General features: G+C 38.7%; 1 protein-coding gene across 2 annotated transcripts; it reads left to right on the top strand.

The window, feature by feature from the left end:
- ACTR3B (actin related protein 3B) lies at nucleotides 1-27,192 on the top strand. Of its 2 annotated transcripts, none has more exons than XM_054192915.1 (12): nucleotides 1-187; nucleotides 7,741-7,796; nucleotides 9,618-9,742; nucleotides 10,736-10,846; nucleotides 11,239-11,334; nucleotides 11,490-11,597; nucleotides 12,950-13,093; nucleotides 13,701-13,874; nucleotides 16,832-16,924; nucleotides 25,022-25,147; nucleotides 25,584-25,667; nucleotides 26,268-27,192. In XM_054192915.1, exons 1-12 carry the CDS (start codon nucleotides 144-146, stop codon nucleotides 26,400-26,402), a joined length of 1,296 nt encoding a protein of 431 aa, XP_054048890.1. In that variant the 5' UTR covers nucleotides 1-143; the 3' UTR covers nucleotides 26,403-27,192. The 2 variants fall into 2 exon arrangements, with proteins under 2 accessions (XP_054048890.1, XP_054048891.1); XM_054192916.1 differs by having other exon boundaries at nucleotides 26,264-27,192.
- The last annotated feature ends 788 nt before the right edge of the window (nucleotides 27,193-27,980 follow it).

The raw sequence follows: 27,980 nt of genomic DNA, 5'->3' as shown, positions 1-27,980 counted from the left end.
GCGCCCTGGGGGCGGCGCTGACAGGCGGCTGCATGGTGCCGGCTGCCCCGCCGCCGCCGATGCGCTGAGGCCGCGTCGGGCCGGGGGAGCCGGCGGCGGCCGCCTGCATGGTGGCGTAGGGCCCGCATTGCCGGCTCCCTAGCATGGCGAGCTACCTGCCCCCTTGCGTGATAGACGGAGGCACCGGGTGAGTGCGGGGAAGGGGGGGCGGCGCTGCCAGTCCATTTCTGGGGAGTGGGGGGTGTCTCCGCCGTGCCCGCGGCCCGCAGCCGCCTCCCGCTGCCCGTGAGGGCCTGCAGCGGGGAGTCCCGTCCCCTCTCGTGGGACCGGGCTCTTGCCGTGTGTCCCCATGCCCTGGGGCGGAGGGTCTCTCCCCTCCAGGCCCCTTTGCCGCTGGGGCGGCCGCTGCTGCCCACCGCCCTTCACCGAGTACCCTCCTCCTCCTGCCCTGCCTCCCGTTGGGAGCTGGCAGCAGGGCACTCCGGCCGTGCCCCCGCCAGGCCCCGTGTCCCCCTGCACAGTGTGTGTTTCTGCGTGCCCTTTTCTCCTCTTGGGTCCAATTTTTGTTGGTGTTCTCTGACTTCAAACTATTGCATGATTAAAATGTTGAAATGGGGGCTGGCTTGTTTCAAATGACTGCCTGGAGAGAGGGGACAGCGTTGGCTTTGCCCAGGAGCTGTGAGCCGGCACAGAGTGTGGTCCAGAGGCAGGTGAGGTCTGGGGTGAGCTGTGCTTGCCGGGCTGCGGCGTCTCCTGCGTGCACACACAGCTGTAAACCCGCCTCCGGACAGCATCTACCTCTTCTTGAACCTTTCCAGGTATCGCCTCTGGCCAGCAGTGAGATGACAGCTGCCTGTCTGACACTCGTGGCATTTCTTGGTTGTAAGGTCATCCCTTCTTCAACTTTGGTAAATCAGTGCGAGATTTATTCTACGTTCAGCCAAACCACAAGTGTTGTAACTCAAGTCTTTGGCGACTAAAATGAATCTGAATTGCAGAGGCCATCAGGAGGCATTTCAGGAACAGGTCTTTCCTACCCATCTCTGGCTAGAGAAGACCCATTCGTCGTCCCATAGACCAGTTCTGCTGTGCCTCAGGAGCGGGAGGTGTCAGAGGGAGCTGTAATGAAGGTGATACTGAATATGTGGTGTGCTTTTGCTAATATCTTTCCTTTGACCCGACAGTTACAGAGAGCTTTGAGGAGTAGAGGAGACACCAGTACATGAGTATTCAGTCAGTAACTTTACTTGTCAGGCTCTGCCTCAGTGTCACTGATTGCATTAATTTATTGCAATAATAGATCTTTCCTCTGCAGGGAATTTACAGTACTGTTTTATTTCTTTAATGCTTGGAAAGTTACCTTTAAAATTTCCAAAACTGAGACATCTTGAAAAAAACCAAACCCAAAACTAATGAAACAAAAACACCCGACCCCCTAGATAACTGGAGGAAACACTTCCCAATGATGTGGTGGCACGCTGCCTTCTCCTGAAAATGTGTTTTGCATTTTGAAATACATCTGTATTAAACTGGCATAAAACTTTTAGAAGTCTCTTGTCTTGTTTCTGTTAATACCTTATCTTAGCAGAAATCAGCTCTGTTCCCTCAATGGGGAATACTGGAGTCCACAGCTGGAAACTCTGGGAGTAGAATAGAGACCAGGTTCCTTATTGCATGTAATTCTGCCTGGGTATTAGATACTCCTTGGTAGTTTCACAGGTACCTTCTATTTATTTGCTGAAGATATTTTAAATATCTGTTCTCCACAGAACTGTTGGTGTTACGGGAATACTACTTGACAGTTTTGAAGAGTTTTTCAAGGAGAGAAATTGGAGCTCTAGGTGGATCATTTAAAAAGGCTACAATACAAACTACAAAATCCAGAAAATGCATTAAACGCAATGTCTGTCTTTTGCAGGAGACCTCCTTTGCTCTTAGTTTGTGGAGTGATTCCAGTGTTGCACTAGCAATAGATACTGCTGACCAACAGTCGTACAAAATAAATAAGGATAGAAGATGGTTTATTGTGTCCTTTCAGAGAAATAATAATTCAAGTAGAATTTCTAAAATCTATTTTGCCCATGCTTGCATGGGTAAAACTGATGGAGTTTGTGTGTGTGGGCATGTGTATCGGTTTGTTTCAGGAAGGGTTCGGATAGTTTGGATGCGACTTTGCATTTCCACGCCTCCAAACGATCTTAGTTCATATGAGACAACATGGTATCTCTGCTGATGGGCCTTCTGCTTGACTTCGTTGCAGGGCACCCAAATGTGGAAGACTTTTCAGCAATGAGATTATTGAATTTGAAATAAGTTATCGTACAGAATTCAAGAAAAAATAAAGAGTCTGAAACAAAGCAGGCAGAAGAAGTAGATTGACTCACTGATACACAGTCTCTGGAATTTTCCTCTGTGTGGGCTGAAAACCTTCTTATTGTTAGAATGAATCTACTTTGGGTTACAAGCTTCAAACGCTTCATTCAAATTATTCATGAAAGGGCTTTCAGATTAAAAACTTGGAAGAGCATAGCGGAAAGGAAAAGGTGTATGCAGACATGCACTGTGGAACATTACGTATATAAAATACACTTTTCTACTTCTATCTCTGGTACTGAATGAGGTGCTTTGTCCAGGCACTAATCCCTCTTCTTTTTGTGTAAGGGGATTTAAGAAGTTTGTAAAAAGACTCTCTTTGTTGTTGTTGTTGTTTTGTGTGCAAGGAGCCTGCTTTAATTTGCTGCTGTTTGCAGCCATAGGCCTCAGTCATGTAAAACACTGGAATATCTCAAAAAAAAAAAAAAAAAAGCAACAACAGGTACAGACCTTTAGTGAGAAACATATTGTCATAGCAGGACTGGATAACATTCTTTTTCTCTATTGGATAGATAACTTGAACTTTCTTTGTCGTGAACTGTTCACTCTTTATTAACAATTTTTGTAGAAAGTGATAATTTGCTATCATCTTTTCCATTAGTATTTGCAAATGACTTGTCCTACTTCAATTTTGTTGCACTACATCTTCATTTTCTTCGCATGAGGTTTTCCTCGTGATCAGTTTACACATTGCTGTCGGTCTTTTTGTGGAGAAGGGCATGCTATTTTTAGTTTCTTAAGGCTACCAGGCCTTTTTGGTGTTGCTGTTTTAAGTAGCTTTAAACTCCACAACTAGTTTTATTAACTGGCATTTAGCTGTGGGACAGCAGAACACTAGTAGGTGGGTGTGTGAAACAAAGATGTCTTAAAATACCTCTCTCCTCTTCAGTGTGTGCGCTTGCAGACACTAAGGAGTACTTCTATTTTGGGTGTATTTTATTGAAGTCACTCAATTTTTCTTTTAGTAAAGAATAATTACTATGACAAAGTCTTACTGATGTGCTTAGAGGTAAATACTTGATTTCTGGCAGAAGTGAGCTTATAACTTGAAGTTTAGGGTGGTGGTTGTTGCTGGGCTATTAAAGATAGCTGGAACCTCTGAACATGTTATGGTTTCCCCTTCTTTTTGTATTTCTGATGCTAAATGAGTTGCTTTAGCCAATTTTTACCTCTGCTCTTTACATGTGAGACTTGTGAACAAGCATTATTGTAATTGCTGTTCTGGGTCTAAGGAGCCTGGGTTAATTAACTGTTCTTTATAATCACAGGCTTCAGTCCTGTAAAGTGCTAGACTCTCAAAAAAAGCAATGGCTCTAACATACGCTTTATTCTTATGGTGGCTGCTGGTGCTCTTGGGTAAATGGAGCCGACATAATAGATTTTTTTTTTTTTGTTTGTTTGGTATTTCCTCCTTCATCCTTTCTTTCCTCATTCCCATTCCTTCATCATGTCCTCCTTCATTTCGAATATGCCTTTCCACATCTTTATGAAGACCTTGTGTTGCAAGTTTCTCAAGCATATTTGTAAGAATGATAATACAGTCTGTTTATGGCAGTGTCACATCACAGGTGTCCTGGCAATAATAACTGTTAGTTATTTAGCATCTTAGCTGTCAGGGAAAGTGTTCTTTTTACAGAGGTTATTTTTTGTTTGTTTACAGGATTCTCTTAAGGCATTTTGTTGTTTCCAATCATTTCATGTCTATCTCTTCTGAGCTCTTTTTTTTTTTTTTTTTTTTTATGAATGTAACACATGGTTTAAAGATCTGGCCCAAAAAAGCAATAGAAATTGAGGAAATACTAAAATGTTCATAGCCGGCCTTTGGTCTTTTGCATATTTGTCCAGAGAAAAAATTGGGTGTCTTGTGTTTTGAGATGGATAAAGCAAATGCCTGTGTGTGTGATTTTATATACCTAAACTATGTTGTTCTCATGCTTTAGTAAGAATTTTCCAAAATACATCCCCACTCTTTAAAATGGTTGAGGATGCAGTATCTGCTTCCAAGTTTGGTCCATTTGTACATCTTTGCAGTCATTTTTCTATCTTAAGTTTTTCTGTTTTTTCGTGGTAGAACCTCGGAAAAGAAACGCTTAGGACTTACCATTGCTCAAGCAAAAGCTATTGAAACTGATTCGTGTGCTAACTAATCACCTGGGAAAACCAGGAGGTGCTGAAGAATATTTATTTTTAGAAACTATTTGTTTGAACAATATACAATTTTCAGATTTTTTTTTTTTTTTGATGAGTAGTCCCTTCAAATCCCCTTGCATAAAATAGCCTTAGTCTATTGGATTGCTTTTCTGCTAATCTTTAATGCAGTGTCTAGTATCCTATATTCTGGAGAGTTTCCAGTAGGTTCCTATCTCACTGGCAATAAACCTGCTACTTTTAATGAAATGAAGCTGGAATACTGATGATCTATGCATTCCCTCCAGCTGTCTCTGTAATTTACAGATTACAAGACATTGCGTTACCATTAGTCTGCTAGGCTGTAACCCAGGAGAAAGAAAACCATGTTTTAGATGCTTAAATATTCATTGGGAAAGGGACTGGAGACCAGGTAACCTCTCTAACTGTTTAAGTCCAGAGCCTTTCAGGTCAATGAATATTTAAATATCTTGTATAAAAGGGAATGATCTCTGTAGGAGGTCCTGGAAGTGGGTCACCCAAACACTTTAATGTACTCTTGGGTATGGCTCTGGAAGGTGGAATGTGTTCGGGTCCTGCTGGGCAGGAGAAAAATCTGGGACCAAGCCTGCCATGTCATGAGTGAATAGTCTACTGGATAAGAAAGGGCAGCACAACCGCATTGTCTCTTTTCCTTCTCTTCCTCAGTGGTTTTGAGAGTAGTTTGAGTTTCCCTTCCATTTGGTTTTGTCAGAACACCTGAAATACGGCTACTTGTTCAAGTCTCTCTCTTGCTTGATCCTAAATAGATTGTTGGGGTTTTTTGAACAGCGTTTTTCTCCGCTTCCTTGCTTCAATATTGAATGGAGAATTTAGTTGTTCTCATAATTCTAATATTAATCCTTCATGGATTAATGGCATACAAAAGAAATCTTCCCGGATGTTATCTTCTGTGAGATGTGTTCTTTGAAGAGAACTGTTTTTCACTGATAACTGAGAAATAAGCTTATCCTGTAGTTTCAACTGGAGTTAATTCACCTAGTGAAAAAAGAAATCTGTGAAATATTGAGTCATAGGCTTTTGGTAACTTTATAAGTTATTCTAGTAGGGGGATCTCATCCCTACTTGAGAGGGAAGGTAAAGGCCCAAGTTGACTTTTAGAAGGTGTTTTTAATACTGTGAGTGTGTGTGAGTTTAGTATGTGTGTAGAGCGGGGAAAGATGGCAAACTGAACTCGCCTCTTGGCCAGAATTTAGGTTAAGAAATGAGTTCTGGTTATATTGCAGGAACCTTTTAATTTTATATATATATATGCACACACACACAAAAATTGTATAAAGAGCATATATACATATTTACATGCTTAGGTATATGTGTGTGTATATGTATATATATTAACTTTGTTTTTTCACTGGGGCTTGAAGGGCTGTTTTCATGAGGTTTCTGCCTGATTGCTGTTCCTAAGTCTTAGAACTAGGTCTCTTGAATCCAAAAAGGTTTCCTTGGTCCTCACTGGGTGCATTTGAGCAAAACCCATTTCAGAGAGCAACGAAGAGGAAGTACCCTGTAATGTGTCTTAAATACCAGTGTAACTCCTCCTGTTACTTGTTGTATTTTGACAATATTCCCTAGGTAGGCCTCATTCTAAAATGTGAAGAAACTATGCAATAATAATAATAAAAAAGAATTTACTAGTAATGGCCTTCTTTACAAATCAGTCTAGTTTAATGACCTGATTATATATTTTGAGAGTCGCAGAAAGTATGCATAAACATTTTGGATTGGACTGAAAGCATATGCCCACATAATGATGATTAAAAATACAACAAACCCTTGCCCCCAAAACACAGTCCTTGTCTTTTTAGCCTTAGGGAAAATGGCTTTTTTAAAGATTATTTGAAATCTATTGAAGCTATAGCTTTGAAGAGATGTTGAAAATATAATATTTAAATTCCAAGGTCATTGCTATTCAGTTTTGATTTAATTCCTTTATCTAAGCAAACTGACTTTTAATGAGTGTTTTTGTATCAAATACTCCATAAAGGGGAACTTACTGTTATGGCTGTTAATGAACAAGCAACCCTCTGCTTTAGCGATGGCATAATATAGTTTCCAAATATTGATAGTAGGATGTAGGCAAAGACCCTAAATTCACTTTAGGACTTAGATTGTGATTGGTATTATTTAAGAATGCCATGGCTTTACATTTTCATGGTGAAAATGGATGTGAATAATTCTAATTTCCTTCAAATTGTGCTATTATTGTACTTTTGTTCCAATCCAATGACAATATTGGAGAAAGACTTCAATCTCTGCAACCATTCAATTAGTTTTGTTGGCTTTTTTCCTTTCTTTTTTTTTTTTTTTAAATTGCTTCTGAATTGTTTCCCCCCCCCCAGGAGTTAGAATTGTTTTTCATCGTCTAGGATGTTAATTATTTCTAGCTGCTAAAGACCTGAACTAGCTTGCAGCCAGTAACACCGTGCAAAGATTTTAGGTTTTGTGTGAAAATTCCTTTTCTTTTTTTTATCTTCCCCAAGTTACCTGTTTTTTTTTTTTTCTCTTGACCTTTTACTTATTAAAATAGTTATTATGGGTATATTCAGAGAGACAGACAATGCTTCATACCATCTGCTGCCCATTTCTAAAGCATTTTATCAATGCATGCTTACTTTGGGGGTACTATGTATGTATTACCACACACAGATACTATACCTGTGATAACAGGAGTGATTTGTGCAAGGCATGAGAAGGGTTGCAACTAGACTTCTGAATTGTGGTTTGTACTTGACACGCTATTTTTTTCCTGTATTTGACAATATTCAACAAACACGCGATGTCTAATGACATCTTTGCTTGTGGTAGCTGTCTGAAAGGTAAGATCTGCAACAGCCTTTTTTTTTACCAAAGGGTGGATCAAGGCCTGCCTAACTTTTGTCATAGCTGGTCAAGAAGATGGAGAAAATAAGGGCTGAGTTTTCAGATTTCATAGTTCAGAAAAAACACTACCAAAATTTGTAAGCTGCTGGTGTCTGAAAAATAAATAACACTTGAAATATTTACCACTTCTGAGTTTTCTTCTCAGCAGGGTGTCATGTGAAAGCATAACGCAGAAAATGTAGATGTGGTAGGCGGTTGTTTGGCCTTCACCTTAAGAAGTGTAGCGAATTAAAAGTATTTTTTTTCCCTTTTTTTTACATCTAAGTGCATCTACTGACCTTGTGATCGTTCTTTTTCTAGGTATACGAAACTTGGCTATGCAGGAAATACAGAACCTCAATTCATTATCCCATCATGTGAGTAATTTCTCGTGCCTCCAAATTCTGATATACACCGCTGTCACTGAGCGGTTTTATGAGTAAATGACTCCCAACTCAGCCTTCGTAGTCTCTTGTCCATCTGGGAAGTGATATTTGTTGCATTAGCATCTTTGGCTAGAGTGTAGCTAAACAGAACTCCTTGTTTGCAGTTAGCTAGGACTGTTGCTCATTAAATCGGCTTCTTGGTTGCTATGACGAAGATGAAGAGAACTCCAGTCCAATTTCCTTTTTATCTCCATTATTTTTCTGCCAGGACTCTTGAGTAGACAGAATGCAATTTACCTCCTGTCTACCTGACACCATGGTTACTGCCTGGATAATCTGGGGAAGGCTTCCAATCAAATTAAGTACTAAAGTGCAGGTGGTGTCTGCCTTATTTACATTGTCTGGGACTGTAGACAGTTTAATATTCAAAAAAGTTGTTCCTATTAGAAAGTGTTCTTTTTGGGTGTGTGTTTACCAATTAAATGGTTTTGCTGATTTAACATGCTTTTGTGAGCAGGCCTACTCTTAATTTTTTTGTCTGTTAAACGTGTTTAAAATGTTATGCCGTTTTGGTGTTCTTGATTTTAATTTACTCTCAAATGCTATATATGTTTATAAATAATAGCACTAAGTATTTATGTCTTTAATGACACCTATTATCTCATGGTTATCTCCAATTATGTTAAACACTGCCTTTTACTTGTTGTGAACTTCCTCAATTAACTACTTATTAATGCATCTAGACTGCCTTGTAGCTACTCACAGTAGAAGGTATAAAGATAAGGAAATAATAAAGATTATCAGGGGCCAAAGAGGTAGAGGGGCACATGCTTTTTATCAAATGTAGCTGCAGTAATGGTTATAGTCTTACTATTTTAAGTATTGTACAAAATTCAAACCTGACCCTCTGGTAAAGATTTAAATTTCTCGCGTTAAAGAAGTGGGATAGGAGAAGGTTCCTGTGAATTTGTTATAAATCCTATTTTATAAAACTATGAACTTGTTTGGGATTAGGTGTATTTCCAAAAGAATTGTTTGCTTGTCAGTAATTTTTGGTGCTGATAGTATTTGACGCGTTTGTGGATGATGCCTGTCTACTCTGCGTTTGCTACGGCATGTTATTTAGATCCTGATTATAGCCTATTAAAAGAAAACTGTATATAAATAAGGTTACGTTTTAAGAATACTTTATTCCATTTTTATTTATAGCTTGCCCCAGGTTTGTGGTTTTGCTGTCTCATCATCTTGCCTATAGCAGCCATCATCTAATAATTTTAGTGATAGTTGCAGGCTGCTAATGGGGAAGCACAAGAGTCTCCAAAGATTTCTCTGTAGCACTGAAAATTGATTTCTCCCCTTCCCCCTTGCTCCTTCTCACCAACCGGGATAATGACTCTCATACTTATTTCTGAAGTACATAGTTTATTTTCTCCTCCTCCTGTGCTCTTTCTCTTAATTCTGAAGTTGAAACTCAGAAAATCATGTTGCTTACTGGCTTAAAGAGTATCTCCAGTGGAATGCTGCACTTGCGCAGGTTTAGCGACTGCTGTTGTCTTTAAAAGAATACATTTTTAAGATTTTTCTCTGCGTTATTATTCACATTTATGAGGGATGGGTGACCAGAATCCTGCGTGATGCAGTGAGAATGAACTCTGCTGTATTAGCTTGTCCATAGATTGCTTATATAATTTCTGCTTTCTGGAAACTGTGCTTTCTATATTCCAATTTTTATTTCTGGAAAAGAACCCTTAAGCAAATAAACATTCATTACATGGTATTTAGCTGTTTGATTTGTTTGGGTTTTGTTTTAAGGTATCGCAATCCGAGAATCAGCCAAAGTAGGTGACCAGGCTCAGAGGAGGGTAATGAAAGGTGTTGATGATCTGGACTTTTTCATAGGAGATGAAGCCATAGATAAACCTACCTATGCTACAAAGGTAAGCGTTGAGTGTTTTTATGAAGTCATTCCAAAGTTTCACATTTTTATTAATAAAATTCTAGAACTTTTTGATAGCCATTTAAAACACACATTTTCTTTTTAGCCAAGTATTTTTGTTGCTTTTTAAAAACTGCATGACTTGGTTCTTGGCTTTACCTTTTTTAAATGTCTGTTTTACTAGTGCTGTCCTGTGTGATTGGTGCTTCAACCCTTGGGTAAATATCTATCGATGCAGTGCAGCTGTTCAGTTTTCAAAATTATTAGCTATTAAAATAGTAATAAACACTGAATACTTAAATTCTTGCTAAAAGTGTATCCTCTTAACATGGCATATGAACCGGGGAATGAGTTGAATGCTTTTGCTTTAGGGAATGTCACCATTGTTTTGTGGAGGGCTGTCTTCAATGCAGCTTTTCTGTGAACCATATTTTCCATACCCTAGTAAAGGACTTCTTGTACTTACAATATGTTACCGGCTTATGAATTACGTGGAAAAAATCATATTTTATACATCCTACTGTATTACTTAAATGTCATCTGTGTTCTTAACATTGAACAAAATGTAAACATCATCCCTGCCAGAATTTTCGTTGAAAAATGTATAGCCTATATGGTCTTTATTTCTTTTTATAGATTGGGAGGCATATTGAAGCCAAGTATGATTCTCAACTTTATAAATGATAAAACTTATACAAAAAGAGATTAAAACAGAGTGCCGCAATAGAGCAATAACAGTATTAGGAATAGAGTCTGGATTCTGAGTTCTAGTCCTGCAAGACAGAATCGCAATTTGAAGTACCTGGGAGCAGGAGATAACTTCAAATAGTGCCTCTAAATTAAAATTAGAATGGAAGATTTGATAAGGTAACCATGAGATGAGTTGTTTTCATTCTTGCAGAAGATGTAAGGGTTTGGGGACTTAGGCTGTTCCTATTTCTGGGTTTGTTTATCCTTGTACGGTTAAGAGTGTTGACAAGTTTTCTTGCTGCAGTGGCCTATACGACATGGTATTGTTGAAGACTGGGACCTCATGGAGAGATTCATGGAGCAGGTCATTTTTAAATACCTACGAGCTGAACCTGAGGATCACTATTTTTTAATGGTGAGTTAATGAGACTGGGTAAGAAAATATTTTTTTTAAGAGGACAACTAAATAATGTTCCAAGCACAAGTAGCTCAGTTGGAGTATTTTTCTCTGTATATATCTGTTATTTCTTCAGCAACTGGGGAGGGGGCGGAGGAAGGGGAAGAGGAAAGTAATCTGTAAAGCTGCATTATAACTAAATTGTGTTCATTTTACGATGGAGGCTAGTGCAGGTTGGATTTTGTTTTTGAAAAGCTTCAAACACTTTGTTTAAACTAAATTCTGTTTGAAATTTCCTATTTTGAGTGCACTGAGAATTTAAAAAGTTTGATTACCATATCAAGCTAGTCAGTGCATGAACAGTTAGAACTCTATTGAAGTGCTTTTTCAAAACTCTTTCTTTTTTTCAGACAGAGCCTCCGCTGAACACACCAGAAAACAGGGAGTATCTTGCAGAAATCATGTTCGAATCATTTAACATACCAGGACTTTACATTGCTGTTCAGGTGAACAAAGTGAATCTATACTTCTGAAGTACAATATAGCTGCAGGATGTATAGTCTTCCATATGCACGTGTCTAAAATGTTTGAAACAGTGTTTTCTGAGATTGTAAATGAGCACACTCTGCCTGCTTCTAAATATAAACTCTTTCTCATGTAGGCAGTGTTGGCCTTAGCTGCCTCTTGGACATCACGGCAGGTTGGAGAACGTACTTTGACTGGAATTGTCATCGATAGTGGTGATGGAGTGACCCATGTAATTCCTGTGGTATGTATGTAGCAGGATGCAATTTGAAATTATCAGTGATTTGGACAAGTACAGGGTTTGTTTACTATAGGTTTAAATAAGACATGTAAAATGAAACTTAATTTTTAGCGTTTCTTGGTTGTTTGGGATTTTTTCCTTCCTTATGAGTGTTTTGAAAAGTATGTATTTTATTATGTGAACTTTATTTATGCAATTAATTTAGTTTGCAAACTATAGGAAGATCACAATAAGGAATCATCAGGCCATCTTTTTAAAGGCTATTTTGGTGCAAAACTTCGTCTTCTGTTAGTGTGATGCCTCAGTTCTGTTTAATGCTTATCTCAGTTTTGGATGTCCTGCATGCTACCAATGTCTGACAAGAAATGTCCTAACTTTTTTAATGTCCTACACTTCGATTGTTAATACAACTGAAAATGTGTGCTTTCTATAGGATTTTATTGTATTTTACAAGTTAGTGAACTCTGCTTTTATGGAAACAACTGCAAGCTTGTATAAATGCGAGTTCATATACATGGTCAATCTCCAACAGCTTAATTATGTTAGGATGTTAAAAATATAGAATCATCTGTGCATACTGGCATCTGTTCTATTGATGTCATTTTGCATATTTCTGAAGCATATTGTATGCTTGAATGATCAGTTATTTTAGAATGAAAATTTGATTTCCTTTAAACTTCATCTTTCATTTTGGTAATAACCTGGTCTTCTCAGTATTTTCTTTGTATGCGAAATGCTGGGAAAAAACAGTGTTTACCATAGGGAACTCTAAAAAGTATAAAAAAAAAAACCAACAAACCCAACAAAACAAAAAAAACCTGCAAGGGAAGAAATAATGTTGGCTCAGCGATACCAGTGTTGTAAGTACATCCTGAAAAAAATTCAGCGAATAGATTTCTTGTTTTTATTGTGCTTATCGTTAGATACTACTTCATTTGATTTTTTTTCTTGTCTGAGAATTTTAATAAATTTTATACTTTTTCCTATTAGCATTTCACTCTCAAACAGGACACGAGTGGTGCATTTATATTGCGATTGCTTTTCAGATGATGCCTAAAAGGAACCATCTGACCAGACTTTGTCTTCTAATATGTGCAAGATTCTTTCGTCTATCACTTGTGTATCTATTAGATAATCAGTGTCTGTTTACATGTGGTAATCAAGGTCTTTTAAATAAAAATAATATCCAATTTGCAGTGGGTTGCACATTTTTGTAGTAATTTTACAGTTTCAAGATTTTACTTTTAATTAAAAATCCAAACAAAGTATTAGAAAAATGAATGTTAGTTTTTCTGTTAATTATGGATACACACAAGTTTATCCCTAAATATTTTTTCTCCTCTCCTCCTACATAGGCAGAAGGCTATGTAATTGGAAGTTGCATCAAACACATACCTATTGCAGGTAGAGATATTACTTACTTTATTCAACAACTCCTAAGGGAAAGGGAGGTGGGAATTCCTCCTGAACAATCTCTGGAGACAGCAAAAGCCATAAAGGTACACCCTTCTTTATCTCTTAATAAATAAATAAAACTCCGAGGCAATTTTTTGGCTTTAACAAGTTGCCGGTGGCTCTCCTAAAAATGCAAATGTAGGCAGCGCATTGTAATTACACAAGCTTATGGTGGTTTATCCAATCAAGCGCAGGGGAAGGAGAAAGAGGAAGAAAATCTTCATGCTAGACTGGAGTGAGTATGTTCTGCAGATTAAATCAGCATTTTAAGCTTTAGATTTGTTTAAAATTTGCTTTTGAATTTAATGAAAAATAAATGTATGTAATGTCAATAGGGCGATTGTGTGGGTCTGATCTTGCAATGAGAGCTCGCCATTGAACTTCTTTATTGTCACAGACCTAATGGTTGTGATGTTTTCATTTTGAGAGAGACTAATCTAGATGAGTCAGTGTGCAATTTTATTAAAACAAATTCGCCATGCACGTCGTCTTGTAGGGTTGAGTTTTCAGTAGTCATTTGAGTAAGGACATCTGTTGAACATCCCTAACTGAGAATGCTCACATATTTTTGTTTTCTGATTGTGTTATACTTTAATTCAATGATGGAATGATTATTTTTGGCACTTTTTAATGCATAGTATTTCTCAACAGGAGAAATACTGTTACATTTGCCCTGACATAGTGAAAGAATTTTCCAAGTATGATGGAGATCCTCGGAAATGGATCAAACAGTATACTGGCATCAATGCAATCAACAAGACTAAGTTTGTTATAGATGTTGGTTATGAAAGGTTCCTCGGACCTGAAATTTTCTTTCATCCTGAGGTAAGAATAGGGACTAGCAATATTAAGTTATAGAAACTTTACTGTGCAAGTGAAGGTGGGGCGGGGGGAGGGAGGAACTGTCATTCTTGGTGCCAGTGCGCCATCACGTGGAGATAAGAGATCAATGAGTCTCCTGACTTGTACAGTCTCAGATAACTTAAACACAGAAAAACGTGTAACATTTAAAACATCTTATTGTGTTTTTTTAAAGGCAATCTAAAATTTAGAAGAAATTTTTTGAACTTAGAGAGTCTATATAGCGTTTTCCTTCTTTCTTTCAGCATTGGTTTAAAACAGTGTGCCTTTATACTGTGTATTTGGTTATGTTGCCAATCCCTTTGGCTGCTACTCTGCATGGTAGCATTGCATTGGAAATATTCTAGATCTTGGACACTGACTTTTGATACTGAGTCAGTTTATAAAGCGTGGATGCTAAATTTGTGCTTGAGAGAATCATAGAATCGTAGAATCTTCATGGTTGGAAAGGACCCTTAAGATCATCGAGTCCAACCAAACAACCTACAATCTCTGCCACTAGAGCATGCCCTGAAGTGCCACATCTAGATGTTTCTTAAACACCTCTAGGGATAGTGACTCAACCACCTCCCTGGACAGGCTGTTCCAGTGCCTGACCACTCTTTCAGTAAAGGAATTCCTCCTAACATCTAACCTAAACCTCCTCTGCCGCAACTTCAGACCATTTCCTCTGGTCCTGTCATTCTTTACTTGGGAGAAGAGGCCAAGACCCACCTCTCTCCAACCTCCTTTCAGGTAGTTGTAGAGGGCAATGAGGTCTCCCCTCAGCCTCCTCTTCTTCAAGCTAAGTCTGTGGAAATCTCTGTTGGTGTGGCCATAAGTAACACGTACAATTCTGGGAAACGTTATAATACCTAGTCTGTCTTGTGTTTGGTAGTTCAGTTTGAGTGAGCTTTGGGATATTGTGGGAGAGGACAGAGTCAAGTTGTAATATGCTACAGCATAACAGAGGAGGTCCTCTCCATTCCTATGCACTCCATTGAGTTTATTGCAGGCACCCATAACCTGTAATACTGTTAACAAAATTTAGTCAAGATCCACATTAATACTGGTGCAGTTTCCCTTTGTCTGCTCTCTTCCTATTGGAAGAATATTAAAAAACCTCATTCTCTCACCTTTTGTCTAAATTCCAGCCTTAATCTCTTTGTGGTCAGTTTATAGCTTTCTGATCTTGTGCCAACGTTAAACCTCTGGGCTAAACAGTTTGTCCTCCCTGCTGTTTACCCATGGGATCTTACAGAGAGGCATTGAATCCCATGTCAGACATCGTTTTAATAGCTCCTCTTTCTATAGTCCCTTCAAAGACTCTTGGGAACAGGATAAAGGACTAATTTCCATTTTCTTCATTTCTTGATAGTTTCTTGGCTCTGTATTGAAAAAAAAAAAAAACAAACCAAAACAAAACTGAACTGACTTTCTAGATGAGAAAAGCACACTAGATGATACATACTGCATCCAAAGAGAATTTCTCGCTGGACTTTATTAACTCCTCACTTCAAAGGGTGACAAGTTAGTTAGGTAAAAGCTGCCTTTGGTAAAGCTGTCTTGTAATCTTTTCCTGTTTTCAGTTTACAAAATTTGTTCTGAAGTCTTTAGTACTCTTGAAGACAGTCTTTGGGGGTTGTAGTTATATAGATTATTTCTCCACTTTTAAAATTAGGTATTTTACTTGCTATAGTCCAACCATATGGTATTTGCTAGCAGACTGCAATTTCACGTCAGTTCTCTTGTCCCCGTTCTGGGGGCATGTTATGCTCCGCTTTGGATGCCATAACTCTCATTTCTACTTATTCCTTTTGCCCTGCTGTTTTCCCAGTATCTTTATGGAGAGCTTGGGATGAGTTTTCAGGCTGTAGTTCGTTCAGATGAGAACTCTCCTTATGAAGCAACACCACTTCTTTCTTCTCTTTTAATTTACGTGGCTTCATGTTTGAGCTTCTTGTGTGATTAATTCTTACTGTGGAAATTAGCTTGAATTCTTGGGGATTTTTCACATCATTCTTATGGCTCCTGATCTCCAAGCCAACTTCCTTTGCTAATTTCTCTTTCAGGTCAGTGTATATTTGTTGTGTTTTGCCCTTGTTATTCATCCAGTTAAACACTTCATTTTGGTTAGGATGTAAATCCCAAATAGTTTTTATACCTTTGGCAAAGTTTTAAAGTTATATAATAATATATGTTAATATATTATTATGTATCGATAATTCATTTAATTTTTCAAAGTTTAATCTCTGAAAGGGCAAAACTTAGGCTATGAACTATTTGGAAGCTCATGTTAAGTTTTAAGTGGAAAATTGCCAGTAGTCCAAGAATGTTTACTCACATTAGCAACTCTGACTCTCTAGTATTTATAAATGCAGAAATTCACATTAGCACTGTATTGATGTTTGCATTGATGGGGACTTCCACTCAGGACCCTAGAGTATATATGCCTTTTTGAATATTAGAGATTTTCTATGCTTGGAACAAAGTCTGGCTCTTTGGTGGGAATTTAACATAGGTATTTTAGTAGGGTTAAAAATTCTTTACAGAGGAACATTTTGATTTGCACAATGATATTTTTGATTTCACTTAAAAGGAAAGGCAGGACCACATTGCACAGTAACAGTGTGTTTAATGTTGCAGGAGAACTCAAACTCATGTCACGTGAAGTCCATAGTGCATAAATTGTAAACAGTGAATTCATGACTAAGGAGGAGAATCTGAATTTCTCAGCAGAAAAGGGAATTCTCATTTCCCTTGTACAGAAGTACGTTTGTTATAATGTAGAATAAGTGGTGAGCAGAAGTAATACTGACATTGATTCCCACCCCCCTCCTTAAAAGTGCTATTACAAAAGCTCTCTAGAGTCTTCCTTCTGCTTTTTTTTGTTTCTGTATTCTTGGGGCAAAAAATCTAATGCCTGTTCTATTTAATTTTAGTTTGCTAATCCAGATTTTATGGAATCCATTTCGGATGTGGTTGATGAAGTTATACAGAACTGTCCCATTGATGTCCGGCGTCCATTATATAAGGTATGGTCTTTCTGCTGCAAGATTAACTTAATTTATTTGAAGATAAATATCAACATCATTATCGTGAAGCGTGTATGTACCTACCACTTCCCCCACTATGAGAAATGTGAACTTTGAATAGAAATAAAGTTCAAGTTAAGCAAAGTGCCACTTCTGAATGAAGAGTACTTGATATTTGCTGATTTTAATACATATATATATTTATCTTTTTCACAGTCTTGACTTGTGTCTGCCCACTGTATGCAGTTTTAGCCAGGTATTGAACCCAGTATTAAAGTACATGAAAACTTAAAATCTTTTAGGAGGCAATAATTAGACCTGCTTGAACTAGCCCAGGGTGTAGTCCAGAGAGTAATTCCACTTACTGATTTTTAAGAAGTGAAAAGGAAGGTGCTGACCGGCATAGCCAATGGCAAGCATGCTCTATATTGGCATCACATCCTATGCTTCCTGTTTTTTTTTTTCTGCTTGTGCAGCAGCAGTGCCCTTTTGGAAATAACAGTCTAAAGTAATAGCGTAGAAAGGTTTGCTTGCTTGAGAAAAGGTGGTAGTTTTCCTCGCCTATTAGAATAATCGTTAAGTTCCAACTAAGTTGTATCTCAGGGTGATTCATAACTGAAAAATTTGCAGTCTGTTTTACTTGTCTAGTAAACATGCTCTGTAATCTAGAATGAGACATAGTGCTTCAGAGCAAATCTGTGGAGCAGGGTAAAACACAAAGTTAAACTACTTGACAAGCTCATATGTGGAACAAATTTTGCAGTTGATGTTTTCAATCGTTTCAAGCTTAGGTATGTTGCAGAAGGTTTTAGGAAACTCTTGGTTGTCTGGTTGTGCTTAGGGTCTGCGCTTTTTTTCCTGAAAGGCCAATGTTTCCATAGAGCAACAGCTTCGTTGCTTGGTAGGGTACAGATTAGTACTGGCTTCTGGAAAGTGGTATTTAAAAATTGAGGTTAAGTTACTCTTTCCTCACCATAAACAGCAGGCAAATAACTTTCCCTTGGCTTGCCACTGCTTCAGACTTTGTTTTTTCCATTTTATGTTTTTAATGATACTTGCTTAATTAAAACAATGCTCCACAACTACCTATTGAATGTAATGATAGATGTCAGTAGTTATTAATGCTAATAGTTGTTATTTCTTTAAGCAAAGTCACTGCAAAGGGATAAGCATCTCTGTTCTCACTGTTTAAAACAGTGTATAGGTGCAGAAATCCCCTTGTACTTTCTCTTCGTTTCTGTGGTTTATCAATTTTGCTTGCCCACAGCGCTGCAGGGTGGCCAGCCAAGGCCCTGTGCTTGGGAGCTGGCTTTCCATCAAATCTGTCTGGATTCTTCCTCAGTGTTCATGCAGAAAATACCTGCAAGTACCCTTCTTGCAGGTTATATGTGGTACGTAGCCTTCGAAGTGTTGTTTCACAAACTATCTTTTGATGTACTACAGTATTTCTCTTCTTAAGTTTTATTGCTGGTATCCCTGTTTCCCAATCTGGTCAACATCTCTCTCATGAACCGGATTATCTCACTTTATGTAGATGCTGGGACCAGCAGGACCTTCATAAGACTGACTTCTTCAGCCAGATCCCAGAACTTGTAGCTGTTCAGTATCAAGCACAAACATTCTTTCACACGTGATGAAGCCTTTTTAATTGTATAAGAGTTGCCAGCCATGCAGTCTTTTAATTCCCATGATTACCCCATCTTAATGTGATTGCTTGGAAGAATTGATTTATATTCTTATTCTATCTCTGTCTGTGTCTCTAACACAGAGTTGAGAGTTCTGGAGTGCTTGGGATGAGCTGCATTTTGCTAAAATGGAAGAAGATAGGTAGGCTGTTGGGTTTGGAACCGGGGGACTTGCACTGAAATTTGAAGAAATAAGGTGTATTTTTTCTTTTTTTTAACAAACACAAATCTTTAGAAAGCAGAATGAAACTTAAAGTGAGTGCTCAGGTGAAATGATGGAGTAATTTTGGATCTTACCACATAACTGAAATAATCTGGCATCCTTGCTATGTTGATCATTCCTGTGTGTTGAATTCCACTGAAAAATGACCCATCCTGCATGCAGCTAGAAATGCCATCATGCTTTTATGGGACCCAGTGAGGCATTGCACCACTCTTGGCATTCTTTGAGAAGAATGGTCTATAATTCATCTAGTTCTTTTTCCTTTTTATTTTACTTTTTGTAGAATTCCTGAGCTTCCTTTCTGTCTTAAAATACTCTTCCACAATTTTTCCTTAAATTTATCTCATATTTATATAAGCAGGTAGTTTAATTGATATTACAGAAACGAAGAGGAATTAGAGGAGAGAGCAGTAGCATGATGGGGACTGTGGTCCGCAGAAAAATGCGGTCCTTCCCCCAGCTTTCAGGTTCCTGTGAGCGTACCACTACACACAGTGTAACTAATGCACACCTGGCTTGCATCAGTGGGAAACGTCCGCTTTGTGATGCGGCCACAATAGGTGTTAGGGTTGGATGTTTTCAATACTAGTTGCTGTTTAAAAATCTCTTTACAACCTGGAAATGCTCTGAAACTTGCCCTAACATTTGTCAGCTAGCGCATGAGTTTTGGCACTTAGTGTCAAAAAGAGTAGCTGGATTTAACAGTCACCTAGTGAATATAGTTATAGTAACTTCAAACGTGGACACAGGACTTTCAGAAGTTCTAAAAACTGCTTGATATTCTAATAATAGGTATTTTTTGTTGGTACCAGGTTCAGATACTGCCAGTCTTACTCCACACTTTGCTTCATCTTCCTTTTTACCTGTCGGAGTCTCTCCCCAGATACTTCCAGAGTTTAGATGGTAACAGGAGATGAGAACGGTATTGACAGTTCTGAGGCCTGTGCCATCTCCCAGTCAAAAGGATGTAAGTTGTAGGGTCATCGGCTGTTCCCGCAATTGATTTCTTTCAACTTTTCTCTGCTGTGCTTTTGGCATAAATAGATGGATGAAAGAATTTAAGATAAGTGACGTCTGAAACCAGGTAAATTCTGTCAGAAACATCTCTGAAAGATCCTAGCCAAACATGTTTAAATACTCATAGTTCAAATCATGATGGATCCAGTTGTAACGTCTTTGACCTCAAACTTTTAAGCTAGCTTCTGAAGCTGAATGCATTGCAGGAGGTGGGGACTGTAGTGTATTGGCAAGTGTGATGTTTTATTGTAGATAAATCATCCAGGTTTTCAGGGGAAACGTTCAATGGAGACAGGATTTTAATGATATTGGCTCATTTCCTTAGAGAAGGTAACTTTCTAGCTGGGTGTGCAGCTATTGTGGACAGTAGTGAACTTGAGCTTGTTGATGCAATTAAGATTTGGGCTACATTTATATTGGTGTTTTCTTGGAAGGTTAAACTTGTGACTGCCTGGATAATAACAAACCATCCTCAAAGCCTGGAGAGAATCTGGGGTGCGGGAAGGTAAAGGGGTGGCAGACATCCCCCTAACTCACTTCTAACTTGAATTGCGGGTAAATACTTTGTGTGAAAACAGCTTCACATGTGCTGAGTGGTGTGTAGATGGCGCTGCCAGACTGCTGTGCAGCGTCCGGCTGGGCATCTGCGAGCTGCAGAGAGAAATACAGCCTGTGATGGTGCCCAGCTTATTTGCTGTATCAACCCTGTTCTTGCCTTTCCTCTCTGAAACTTGTAGGTATCCTCAAGCAGAAGACTGGGTAGGGTTCAACTGACTTTTGCTTACCTGTGCTTCGGCAAAATGACAATGTTTGCTATTAACTAACTAAGGACAGAGTGGGGAGGCTCTGTGGAGAGACAGCCAGGCCATTAGATCTGCATCATGTTGGCACCGATGATAAGACATGGGAAAGGAGAGGTATTTCTGCTACCTCACGTGAGGCCCCAAGTGATTAAGTTAGCGTAGCACAGGAGTACTGAGGAGAAAACCTATTTATTCCTATCACAGCTGTAATTACATTTATAACATTACCCACGGTAGCTGGTTTAACAGTAGCTCAATACACCTGCAGTATTTTGAGGTTACTTGTGTGTCTGAGTGCAAGCGCATTTCTAGGAACAGCAGGACCAAAAGTCATGCTGAAATCTTCTGTTATTACTCGCACTGTTAAATGAACATTGAAAACTATGATTTTAAAGGAACAGAAATTGTTTCTTCATCATTAAAAGTCACTTATTTAAAAAATAGTATTTCTCACAATACATTTACTTCATTGTTATGTATGTGTTGTTTGAAATACATATATATATAATATTTCTCCTTATACTTTCCCTACAACGTTGGCAAATATTGCCCTGTTTTAACTAAATTAAGAGACATGTAGCTTAATTGATTCACTTGCTCATGAAGTGCTTGGCTTCATCTTGTGAACCTTCTGGTTTTTACCCATAATCATTTTTATTAACAGTCATATATTGCTCTCATCGCATGTCTCTGGTGGTGTGGTTGTGTCAAGTTTAACAACTTTAATTGAAGCTGTAATTTGGAAGGAGGGGAAACTGGGATGTGTTGTTGATGTTCATATTTACCAGAAAAGCAGTGGATGATTCTCAGCTGCAAAATCTGAAGTGTCCAGCTGAGAGTGCCCTTACACTGTGTTAAAAGGTGCGGTAAGAAGATGCACAAACCAGTTCAGCCCCTCGTGTTTGGTAGTGTTGAGTTCTGCAGAAGCTAATTTAACCTTTTGGAATTCTTATGGACACTTTATTTAGATAGAGATTTCTGTTGGATAACTGGGTTGTTTTGTTAGGTAGCGTCATATCTCTGCAGCATTGCACTGTACAGGTGTAATATCAGAAGTGGTATAGAGAGAAACTCAATACCCTGAAGTTCATAAGAGAAGCAGAGGGAGTGGATGAGAAGTGAGAAATTTCTTGCCAGCCCTTTGAGATGATTGGTGTTCACCTTCCAGTTTCCTTCCAGAAATGGCCTACTTTCATTATTTACTGGTGGTTATTTTTATCAGGTGTGTTGAAGGTCTTCCACCCTCTCTTCTAAGAGAATATGTTCTTTTGAAAAAACTTAAATTTTCAACCAGTTAGCTATAAAAGTACAAATCAGCTGGAACTTTTTTCTGTCAGATGATATGGTAATCACCGTTAGCTGTGAAACCTGTGGTCCGCCTAGAGCTGTTAAACCAGCTGAAGTGTCTTTGAGCAGAGTAAGATCAGAAGAAATCTTGTTTAAAGGAATCAGCTGGAAAGAGATACCTAAATCTTAACTTCCTTGATGTCTTTTTCTGAGAGGCAAGAGACTTCCCAGGCAGGCTGAAAACCCAAACATCACTAGTAAGCTTTCTCCGCAGATTTGTTTAGCATGCTTCATTGTTACGTTGTTTTTGTTGTGTAGTTATTGGAATTACTGTGTTGTATTTTACACAGTTATTCTACAGAAGATATTTGCTTGGGGATTGCAGTGTGTGGTTTCTTGGTTGTTTTTTAGGGCGTTTGGTGTTTGTGTTTTGGTATTTGTTTGTTTTGTTGTTTTTCTTTTTTTTTTGTGTGTGTGTCTGTCTTTTCCCAGCTTCATTGGGTCCTTTAAGTGGTGGGTGTGTTGTTTGAGGGATGGGGAATGTGTAAGGATTCTGCTTTCATTGTGAGTGAGGACTACCTGGCTTCTGACCTTGCAGGAGACTGACCTGTGGAGTCGTGGCAGCTTACTGAAGCCCATATGCGGGCAGTCGTCTACTGAAGAGTTAGCACAGATTTGGCCCAGTGCTGACAAGAAGTGCAGGGAGCAGGGGAGCTGTAACTGTGTAATTAACCATTTTATAACAGCACTTGGTATCACCTAGGTACTTCTAGCCAGAATTCTGCTTGGCCTGGCTTGTCCAGACTTGTGATGATGAGATGACTCACCTTTTCAGCAATATCTCAGTGCTTCTGTTCTCCTTGACTGGCATTATTGTTAAATTTCTTTCAGTGTGTAGAAGTATGTGAATAATCATCATCTGAGGAAGGTGTAAGCTCTGAACTTCTAAACTGGAATGATAAAAGGTCCTCCCAATATTAGTGCTAACTCTGTAGTTGCATGAGTTGGTCTTGGATGTATTCAAACAATTATTCTCAGGTGTATTTTGAAATCTATTTTTAGTGGTAGCATTGTCCACTTTATGGAGTATACTTGAAGTTTAATTTGCTTTGAATAGAATTATTGCTTTCACCATCTTTGCCAACTTCATTATCTGCAGGTAATATCTTCGGATGGCATCTTTTTAATTGCTGTTTCATCACTGGGGTTGGATGTTGTCTCTTTTCCCCATTAGCAATTTTCTTTTCCCTTGTGGAGTGCGTGACCACTTTGAGGCAGGGGACGAAATGTTCTTGTGTTTGGGGGGAGCAGGGCAAATCTCCCTTCTGTCTTAATTTTAGAACCAACTGTGGTTTCTGGCTCCTGCTTATGCATATGACTCCTTTCCTCTTCTCCGTCCTTCTCTTTCTTTTGGGAAATGTTTCAGTAATGTTATGGGGATGTGTGCTTTTCTTTTAAATACACCTGCCTTGTTATGCACTCTCTATATTGTAGATAACCTGAAGCTGTGAAGAAATCAGTTTTTCCTACTGTAATGTTTTTTACGATGTGCAGAGATTTATTTTTTTTCATAAATAAACAGCTTTCTTCTCATTTTACAAGTTACAAACAAGATTTTCCTTGTTATCTATTGCTTGAAATCCAAGCAGTTAGTTCTGCATCCTGCAAGTGTGGATGCTTATTATGCCTGTCTTTGACTCTTCAGATCGCTGTTTGCAGACAGGAAGCCTGCACGCAGGTTCAGGGATTCTTTCATTATAGAGTCATAGAATTGTCTAGGTTTGAAAGCACCTTTAAGATCATCAAATCCAACCATCAACCTAACTCTGACAAAACCACCACTAACCCATGTCCCTCAGCACCACGTCTACCCGTCTTTTAAATACCTCCAGGGATGGTGACTCCACGGCTTCCCTGGGCAGCCTGTTCCAATGCTTCATAACCCTTTTGGTGAAGAAATTTTTCCTAATATCCAGTCTAAACCTTCCCTGGCGCAACTTGAGGCCGTTTCCTCTTGTCCTGTTACTTGGGAGAAGAGACCGACCCCCACCTCTCTACAACCTCCTTCCAGGTAGTTGTAGATTACGTGCACAGTCTTGATCTGCAGTGTCAAAAACTATTACCGGGAGGTAATCCTTTGACCTGTGTAGAATAAACTCTTGATCTCAGTTTAGTTCCTTGTAGACATGTCTAAGGCATATGAGTGGTTTCAACAAGCACTAATTGTCACTTTGGTTTGCAGTTGCAGCAGTACGCGAGGGCATGCATGCAGTTTTGTCACATAGAGTTCATTTTTCTGATTACAAAATGCATCTTTGCTGCCACCAATGTTCTAGGCTTCCTGTTTTGAATCCCCCCCACCTTTTAAAATGACTTCTCTGTTAGTCTATGACCCTGCAACACCATCAGAATTAAGGATGTGATGTTCTAAAATCTGTATTCAAAATCCAAGTCCAGGCTAAGAGGCTTTTGATTCAGCTCTGGGAATTAAATACCAGGCAAGCAGGTGTAGACAAGAAAAGTGAAAGGCATTGTACCTTTCACTGTTCTGCAGTCCTATTTGGAGGTGTGGTACCTTTTTGAAGAATTATTGGATTTGCTTGTTGCTATGTTTAACTCTTAAAATAATAATAATAAAAAAAAGAGTTCTAGGTAATGTTACAGTTTCGGGAAAGATGCTAACAGTAGTGTAACAAGGCTTGAGCCTTATTTGGCATCAGGGCTAAAACTGCTTACCATGAGCATCCCTGGGAAACTTTTTGTTGTAGTGTCTTATTTCTGCTGCTGAGCACATGTAGTATACTAGCTTTATATATATGTGTGTATAAAGCTAATATACACCATTTTAATGGAATCGTTCTCTTTTGTAATAACGTATTCTACATAAAACTCTTATTTAAAAAGTCAAAAAAAAGAAAATAGTGGACCGTGGACCTCCTATAGAAGGTATTTGCTTACGGTATTCACTGTAGCTTGTCATCTTGCTAATGATGTTGAGATCTAAATAGTCACCTCTGCAGTGTTGGCTTTTGGGAAACTCACTTGAAAATGGATTTAAAGAGTGTGTCTATTTTCTGCACAGAATGTGGTCCTCTCAGGAGGATCCACGATGTTCAGGGACTTTGGACGACGACTGCAAAGGGATTTGAAGAGAGTAGTGGATGCGAGATTGCGACTTAGTGAAGAACTCAGCGGTGGTCGGATAAAAGTAAGAATTTCAAATGCATTAATTACGTGAGTAGTGAAAGAAAGTTAAGTTAAGAATTTTCACTTGACTAGTGAAAATGCAGTGTTGTAAAATGAGTAGTATATATGTATGCCTTGTTAAACGTGTTTGTAGCCTTGCAACGTATGATATGTCTTTACAGGAATCTTAAAGTTACTGTGAGCAGCTTCTAAGGGCATTTCTGGTTTCCCTTCTAGGAGATAGGTGATCCTAGCGGTAGGCAGGAGGGATTTAACTTAGCGTACTAATCATGAAGAGTTTTATGATTTGGTCTCCTAGGGAGCATGGCAGACTGAGTAATAAATGTGAGATAGTGATGTGAACGGAGGGGTGAAGATGTCTGGGTCTGAGCATTTTCTGTTTGTAAGGATTTTCCTAGAAAATGTAAACCAACTAAATACCAACTCTTTCTTATTAGCCCAAACCAGTTGAAGTTCAAGTGATAACACATCACATGCAGCGTTATGCAGTTTGGTTTGGTGGTTCCATGCTGGCTTCAACAGTAAGTCTTTATCAAAATTGTTCTGAATTTTTTTTTAATTGCATATTGTCTTCTGGCTAGATTTGATCTGAGTGCTATGTTTTAAACCTTTTCATTATGACAGCCTAAAATGTGTAACATTCTGGAATCCTTACCCAACTTTTATCTCAGTAAAATTTGTACAAGGCAAGTGGGAGATTTACTTGAGTAAGGATATCATGATTTGACATAATTCTGAGGTAGTTTTTATATGATAGTTGCAATATAATCCCTTTATTCTTGAAGTCAGCACTACAGATTAGTTAGGACTTCAGGAATCTAAGATCCAAATCAATGGCCTTAAGCCTAAGGGAGAAGCAAATACAGGAAAATGGGAGCAATTCCTGTCTCCAGAGTGGAATTTCTTATTGCTTTGTTTAAAAGCAATCTTCTGTCCAGACAAACTTTTCTTGATTGGTTGTATTCATATCCTAATATTTCCAGTTTTGTTCTATTTCAAAAATGTAATAGCACATCATAAAGCTGCAGTCTACAAAAATGTTAAGGTATTGGTTTGTCAGTTTTTCTACTCTGTATATTCTTATGCTTTTGAGGGGATTTGTTTTATATTTTCACAGCCAGAGTTTTTCCAAGTATGTCACACCAAGAAAGACTATGAAGAGTATGGTCCTAGTATTTGTCGTCATAATCCTGTTTTTGGAGTCATGTCATAATGCTCGTCTAATGGAAACAAGATCTCTGATACCTTGCTGGTGAAGAAACTCACGTAAAGCGGAGGAAGGCAGCAGATACTGTAAATACTGAAGCAAGATGTAGTTATCTCTTGGAACCATTTGGATCACCACCGTGCACAAAGGCACAACTTTAACAGCCCCAAGTCATTTCAGTAAAAGCCATTTCTCTGATGACTTTAAAGCCTATCCTTCTTTCTTTCTAAATGTGAGGTAATTGAAAATAGGTGAGTCTCAGTTTAGGAGGTTGTGCAAATACTACTGAAACTGAATCTAGAAGAATAAGGCAGTGTTTTACTGCTTGTGCCCTGATTCTGCAATCAAATCTTTAGCCATGGAGCACTAAATACCACATTGCCTTCAGGGGAGTTGGAATGGATGCAGGTACCTGCCCAAACGGATTAGATTGCAGGATTGGGACTGTACTTTGTAAATGTAGGTTTTTCATATCATTTTGTATTTTATGATATTGGTAGGGTGAATTGATGACTAGTTCTAAGCACGAACAGCTATCAATGTCATGGAGTGATGCTACGCATTTCCAGGTGTGAGGCATGTATTGGAGTTGTGCTGGTATTTTCTTTTGGGGGGGGTAAAAAAAGCCATGTGTGCTAGAAACTGATTTGTTCTTGTTTGGATGACACAAAGTAAGTGATTTACAGTATTGTATGAAGTTTATTATAGCCACTGTTGCTTTGTTTTGAATTTTCTGAAACTGTTTTATAGAAGATGATGTTTTGTTTTGGTGTTGGTGAGTGGTGGATGACACACGGGCCTTGCACCAGTGAAATAAAAGCTGTTAACATCTTTATGAACATTTGTGGTAGTCCTGATTTACATACTCCTTGGCTTTATCGGACAAGGTTAGCTTTCCATTTATGTGTCAATGTACGTGGAATCATACTAACACTGAAGTTGGAAGGGACCTCTGGATGTTTCTGGTCCAGACTCCTGCTTAGTACAGGGCTCCCTTCAAAGTCAGGTCTGGTTGGTCAGGGCCAGTCAGGTTTCGAGGATCTCTGTGAATGCAAGTTCTTTAACACCTCTGGGCAACCTGTTCCAGAGCTTAACTACCCTATTATGGGTATATGTTCTTGTTGTGGACACAGCGTTTGTTCTTCTACGTTTTAAATCCAAATAGGGTAGGAAATCCTACTTACACTCTCTGTGCTGTTATTTATCTGATCTCTGGCAGTGGAGGTTCTGTAACAGTTTTGTAGCCCAATAAGAATTTTGCAAGACACATCAATTTGGTTTTAACTGGCATGGAGGGATTGAGACCAAGCAATTATTTGTTCAGCATAAATTAGAAATTAAACAAAATGGGACTCCATGCCTCAAGCCTGGTTTTGAATGCTTTTGAACTTAAAGCCCAGCTCTCAGGAGAAACACATTGAAGCTTTGCTCAATCCTCACGCTAAGAAAAAAATGGGTAATCTAATACAACATGTACAATTTCAGCTTGTTCCAGTGTTACATCAGCTTGTCCATGTTTAAGTCTGTGTTTCAAGTTTGTCACTGCACTGTTGGCTACTCGGGTTTTTGGCCTGTACAGCAGAATCCAGAACCATGGGTACAGCATGGCTGGAGGAAGATTTACATG

The sequence above is a fragment of the Rissa tridactyla genome, chromosome 2, assembly GCF_028500815.1.
Source record: "Rissa tridactyla isolate bRisTri1 chromosome 2, bRisTri1.patW.cur.20221130, whole genome shotgun sequence".
Lineage (NCBI taxonomy): Eukaryota > Metazoa > Chordata > Aves > Charadriiformes > Laridae > Rissa > Rissa tridactyla.
The sequence above is the reverse complement of the archived record's forward strand: the minus strand, read 5'-3'. Positions and strand labels throughout refer to the sequence as shown.

Excerpts from the sequence above, each read along its gene's own strand:
- ACTR3B (XM_054192915.1), top strand. The coding sequence starts at position 144 with ATGGCGAGCTACCTGCCCCCTTGCGTGATAGACGGAGGCACCGG. Across the intron at positions 188-7,740 it reads GTGATAGACGGAGGCACCGG|GTATACGAAACTTGGCTATG; the intron begins GTGAGTGCGGGG and ends TTCTTTTTCTAG. Across the intron at positions 11,335-11,489 it reads GACTTTACATTGCTGTTCAG|GCAGTGTTGGCCTTAGCTGC; the intron begins GTGAACAAAGTG and ends TTTCTCATGTAG.